This window comes from Aythya marila (assembly GCF_965140915.1).
Source record: "Aythya marila genome assembly, chromosome: 1".
NCBI lineage: Eukaryota > Metazoa > Chordata > Aves > Anseriformes > Anatidae > Aythya > Aythya marila.
Window position 1 is genome coordinate 81,123,542 of NC_139042.1, and position 6,000 is coordinate 81,129,541.

General features: G+C 43.5%; 1 protein-coding gene across 2 annotated transcripts in view; it reads right to left on the bottom strand.

The window, feature by feature from the left end:
* Window positions 1-6,000, bottom strand: part of MAP3K15 (mitogen-activated protein kinase kinase kinase 15) — an 81,091-nt gene that overhangs the window by 5,854 nt on the left and 69,237 nt on the right. For both annotated transcript variants that reach the window (XM_082771878.1, XM_082771879.1), the window contains exons 19-21: window positions 5,432-5,589; window positions 2,898-3,081; window positions 274-451 (exon numbers count right to left, since the gene is read on the bottom strand). In XM_082771878.1, coding sequence (XP_082628004.1) covers window positions 274-451; window positions 2,898-3,081; window positions 5,432-5,589 — 520 coding nt within the window. The remainder of the gene's footprint in view (window positions 1-273; window positions 452-2,897; window positions 3,082-5,431; window positions 5,590-6,000) is intronic.

The following is a 6,000-nucleotide window of genomic DNA, read 5'->3' on the forward strand; positions in this document are numbered from 1 at the left end:
TCACTCACTCCTGAATCCATATTCACTTGCTCAGTAGGAAGACTAACAATTATAGGGGGAAAAAAAGTGCACAAATACATGGAAACATTAAGGAGAAAAAATAATTTTTCATTAGTTAAATATAAGCCATATTTAAGTTAACTGGTAACGTGCCTCTGCAACTCACCTGCTTACTGACGTTGTTAAGTGAAAAAACTTGCCTTCAGATAAAATATAACATGAATCAAATCCACACAGTTGTCATAGGTGTCAAGTGAAAAGAAAATGTTTTACCTCAGTAAATGGGAGATGGGATGCTTTACGTGAATCTCTGAAATGGATCTCTTTGGCCTTTCAAAAAACATGTCGTGCTGTACATCAGAGTCTGGCGAAACGGAGCCATGCTCGCTGCTGCTGCTGCCAGCCTGCTCTCCGTGGATGGGCAGCGGGAGGGATGTGTTGCGATTGTAATCTACGAACAGACATTATAAATATGTAATGCAGCCGGGCAGGAAAGGGCAACGTGCTTAAAGCAGCTGCGATCATCTGCAGTGATACTGAGGCCTCGTTTTGCAGAATGGCTGAGGGAGAGATAACGTGGATAGAAAGCAGCAATACAACTAAATCATTACATGCATAAGTAATAAAAGGTACGAATTAAATTCTGGATGAAATATGAAGGTCATTTTGTTACCCTCTCTTGCACACATACATCCACTCCCTCTTGGTGCTATTCCCACAGAGGGTACAACTGAATATCCAGCTGTTTCACGAGCCTGTCTCGATCCAGCCGGGTACCACCAACTGTTCCACCACAGCTGGACCTCTAAGCAGAGAGCACTTTGATACCTGGCCCCCCTCCTAGCTCACCTCTGCCTGACAGTGCTAATGGACATATATTTGCTCCCTCTCTGACACTCAAGGCATCAGCTTTGTTCACATTTCCCCCTGCCCTCAGTAAGGAGTCTCTGTTTTGGGAGTAGCCTGAAGGAAATCTCTTGTCCGACTCCTATTCATCTTGAAAGAAAGAAGGGGGGAAAACAAAAAACAAAAACAAAACAAAACAAAACAAAACAGATGCTGAGAGCTTGTTATAATCCTGATTGCCAAGTTGCAGCTGCATGATAAGAAAAGTAAGGAAGTTCTGTCAACTCAGAGCACTCATGTGTGAAGCTAAAATTTTGTGAACATTTCACAATGACTTGTGTGGAGAAGCAAGGAGCCAGGAGAGGAGGAGAGCTAGAAGTTAAAAGTTGTTCAGAAAACTCTGACACACTCCAGAGTAAATGGTAGATGTTCAAACAGCTGAGGTAAAAGCATCGCAGAAATGAAACAACATATGTCGCCCTGTGAGACCTGGTTCAAGGCTTCTCAGCAGTATAGAAAATTGAAAGTTGTCATGCCACGAGTAAGAGCTTTGATGCAGGCTGCTTTTATCAGCAGAAAGAAAAAATAAAGAAAAAAAAAAAAGAGAGAGGATGGAAAGCTGGGAGCAAAGATGTGGAAATCGGTAGTGAGGAAAATGGCAGAGAGGGAAGACAACGTGACCTGCGGCAGCGTGACCTGCTTTGTGCTCCCAAGCTCCCCGCAGAGATGTCAGCAGCAGCCAGCACGGCTTTCCCCCACTTGGTGCAGCAAACCACGCATTCAGCTGCAGCCATGTTGTGTTTCCCTTCCTTCACCCAAGAAGCAGTTTTTGTGGCATTTGCCCTCTCTGCTCACATCCCTGGGCAATGCTGAGCTTGCTTCTTGCTGCAGCCCAGGGCTTGCACCCTGCAGCACCAGCTCCTCAGGCCACCCAAAGGAGTCCCATAACCTCACCAACGAGAGGAGGAAGAAAGGAGGAAAGCAGGAGGAAGGAAGGGGTGGAGAAGACAACAGCAGCTCACCTGGTATTTGACAATGACCCTATTGCTCCCAGGGCAGCCAACAGGGCAGGCAGCATCCTTTGTAATGCCACACAATTACCCCAGAAATGTCCTGAGCCAAGGGCTGAAAAGACCATTGCAGTGGGGCAGAAGGCTGCCACCCTGCCAATAGCTCCTAGCAGAGCAGTGAACCACGAGGGACTGCAGTTCTTTTCACCCACTGCCCCTTAGGACAAGAGGAGATGCCCATTGCCTTGCTGAATCCAGCTCAGCCAGGTGTTATAAATTCTTTGCTTGTTTTTCCCCTTACAATCCCATTCCTTTTCTCTCAAAAGCTCCCTGCCAAGGGGAAAAACAATCAAAAAGGGAAGTGATTCAGTTTGCACTGGGAGTACGTGCATGTGTGTGTGTGCAGACAGTGAAAAGAGCAATGGTTTTGCTTGTTTTTAAATGGACGGTTCCTTCAAACACTTGGGATTTATTTGGCAGGTCTGTATTAAGAATTGCTTATCATTAAGAAAGTGGCTGATACACTGCGGGAGTGGGGGGACACAAGCTAAGTGGATAAAACAAATCAACCCCCAGAACAGATACTTCATTGCATTTCCAAGTTACATATCAAATCTGAAAATGCTGAGCCATGTAGACACCTGACAGACAAATTTTCGGGTGCAAAGGACCTACTCTATAAAACCCAGATCTCTGAAATGTATATCACTGTGAATCTAAAATGTAGAGCTGCTTTGGAAATTCTTTACTGAACGTCATTTTTCTAATTTCAATTTACCATAAATGGGGCATTTATTTTTGGTGGAAGGAAGAACGTGGCTGGGAGTTTTCAGCAAGAAAAAATGCAAAATAAGCAAGACGCCAAAATTAAACAATTCTCACAAAATACATGTAATTACAAATCACAGGCACTTTCAACTGTTGAGTTCCTCCTGATTTCTTGGCACAAGAGAAGTCTGTAGTAAAATGAAGTGCTTAATGGCTCCAATCTTTTATAAAACCCTTAATAACAATGTTGACTTGCATTTGGCTGATAATTACCTGAAGGCTTGAATGCAATTCTGCTTTTCTTGCCCTTGTTTACTTGTTTCAGGAAGTAATCTCTGAGCAAATCAGACGCTGTAACACGCTTACAAGGATCGGGTTCAAAACAGAGCAAAATAAAGGCCCTTGCTTCAGTGGACAGTGATTCTGGAATTTCAGGATGAATCTTAAACATCCCAACCTGTAAGTAAAACACAAATGCAAATTATTTTAACCAAACTGCAAGGAGAGCACGCGCCAAAGCTTTCTTAGTATGACCTGTCACAACCTCAGTGACTGCAAATGGGAAAAGCAGAGGTCCAAGTACCCACTCAGCAGCGAAGTGACAAGGTTCTGATCCCGTGTTACTTCATTGCAAACACGGCCTGGATGCCCTCTGTGTTACAAAGATGTCAAGGTACAGATGTATCCAACCATCTACCTCCAGACATTCTCGGGATTTGGACATTATCCACACCAAGTGCTTAAGATGCTGCTTCTCACCCTAGCCAAGTGTCCCCCCTGAGGTAGCACACGCTTCCCATCGCCCCACTGCAGCGTCGTCTCTCTCAGTTGCTGACCCCCTCCAGCACATTTGTGCCCTGGAACAGGAATAACTTCCTCCTCTAGTGCTGACTGCCTCGCTGCCCAGGCCTGCACCTGTTCTGCTCCAGCTGCTGCCAAATTTCCTTGTACGAATGCTGACAACGACCTTGCCAGACCTTGTCACCACCCCAGGCACTTGGGCCAGATGTCTTCTGCAGGCATTCAGTGTCAGGTAATGAAAATCACATGATGCCCAAAGGTTTATCGACACATACACACCCTACAAAGTAATGAAAAATGTACTTGTACAGGTTGCTCCCTAGTGATTTCTCCAGCTCCTTCACTGCCTTCTTGCTCTAATGCCAACCTCATGTAAATGTCTCGAGGTGTGAGCTGTGTACTGTGTGCACTGTATGTCAGATATCTGTCTTGAAGACTCAGCATCTTTACGTAAAGCAGGTGCTGGAGACCAAGCAGAAAGATAGTGGCCACAAGGGAGATAGTAGCCCAGCAGTTAAACAAGTGCCAGCAGCTTGCTAGAATGAACAGTTGTTTAAATAATCTCATTATACAGCTGCGTTAACATGCTGGGGCACTTACGCACTTACGATAGTGGTTCTGCTTCAATGCAAGCTGAAGCAAAAAAATGCTGAGCAGTGAAAGCAAACTGCACTTGCTTTCAAGTGACAGTGCAAAATGTAAGATGCTGAGAATGCATTAAGCCATTCCAAACCAGAATGCTAAGCACATTCAAAACTCATTATATCCTGACCGAGAACTGCAGGTAACTCTTTTAAATAGATGCAACTTGCTAACCTCTGCAATTAAATTGATGTATTTAATAAATAATTAAATTTATGTAGTGCCCTGTTGGGCACATCCATAGTTGGATCTATGCATCTACCTTTCCCGATGAAGCATTTTTATCTGATTTGCAAAGTCCCATGTGCATTTTGGGGTATAGAGTTTCACCATTTCAAAATGCCAGCCCAGCAAGACTTTTGCTTTGGGCACAGAGAGAAGAGAGCCAGCTGCTCGCTGGGCTGTGACGACTCCTCTTGACGTGCCCTTCTGCACGGCCAGCTCCTCTTTGTGCACTCGGGAGGCAGGCTCACGCAGCCAGCTTCAGCTGTGTCACAAGCTGATGGCACTGTGGTGCCGGGTGCCCTTAAGCACTACACAAAAGCCAGGACAGTCCATTATACTGTTGGAACAACTACATCAAAAACTGTAACTATCCCTTTCTTTCCCTTTTAGCTTTGGTGCATGGGACAACTCGCAGGCCTAGTATGAAGCACAGTGAATTGCAGCCCAGCTTACTATCCATATTGATAAATTTTTGATTTTGCTACCATGGCAGCAGTAATAATTTACATTAATGTTCACATTGTGACTTTTAACTGCATACCAAGGAAAAGCCATTTAACAATATCCATAATTTAAAGTAGTTTGCTAGGTTATGAAGATAATATATTGCCCATTGTAAGAAATCCTGGAAAATTAGACCACCCTCTTCCACCAGAGCTTTCTATCACCTTGCAGAGACTGGGCCTTTGAAAGACACGGCAAACAGATCCTCTGGGAGGAAGGCGTACAAAAAAAGACTTAAAGCAGCAGCAAGAACTTGGTTGTCATAATTGGAGACTCTGGTTGCCAAGAAGGAAATCGTTAATCAAGAGTAGGAGATGACAGAAGTAAGAAGTTGGACAATATTAGTTTTCATAAATCTTCACTCATCTTTCAGGTTGCTGCTCTGAGTCATGACCTATTTCCAACACAAAAATAAATTATTGCCCCCTAGAGCAACACAACTTAGAGCAGAGAAGAATCCTTCAGACAGAATTAAGAATACAGGACAGACTGTGGCTTTGTGCAAAACAGTCCATATAAGAAAAGGTTACTACCAGTTAATATTAAACAATTAAGGTAGTAGTTGAAAATTCATAAACTGGGCAGTAAAAAAGGAAAAAAAAGGAAAAAAAAAAAAAAAGAGAGAAAGTACTTACTTTGAACATTGCTGCTTGAGGCTCCCCTAGTTCATGAAATGGAGGTTTGCCTGTTGCCATTTCAATAATGGTACAACCCAGTGACCAGATATCAGCTGGTGCACCGTATCCTCGTGGTCCTTTATCAATGATTTCTGGAGCCATGTACTGCAATGTTCCTAGGCAGGACAAAAAGGACTGTCAAGTTTTATGTTCTTCATTTTTTAATAAAGAGAATAAACACACCACTAAGCAATACAAAATCGTCAAATTCTGCCTCGGTGCAGGACAGCATCTTGTGATAGAGATGGAAGGCCTGAAGATGGGATCTTTAAGAGTAAGACAGCTACTGCTAGAGAGAAGAAAGCTGGAAGAAAAACAACTTCATGGGGAAAAAATACAATTCTATACTGGAAAGTAGAAGTATAACATAAAGAATGCAAACCCAAATGGCCTGGTGGTTAGAAGTGTTAGAAGTAGGGAAATGTTATTTTTCTGTTAAACTAGGGACATGCACAGCTCCAATTATCATTGTTTTGTAAGCACAGTCTGTTCTCAGAAAGCTGTGTTGTGGTGCTTTCTTAGAAGCA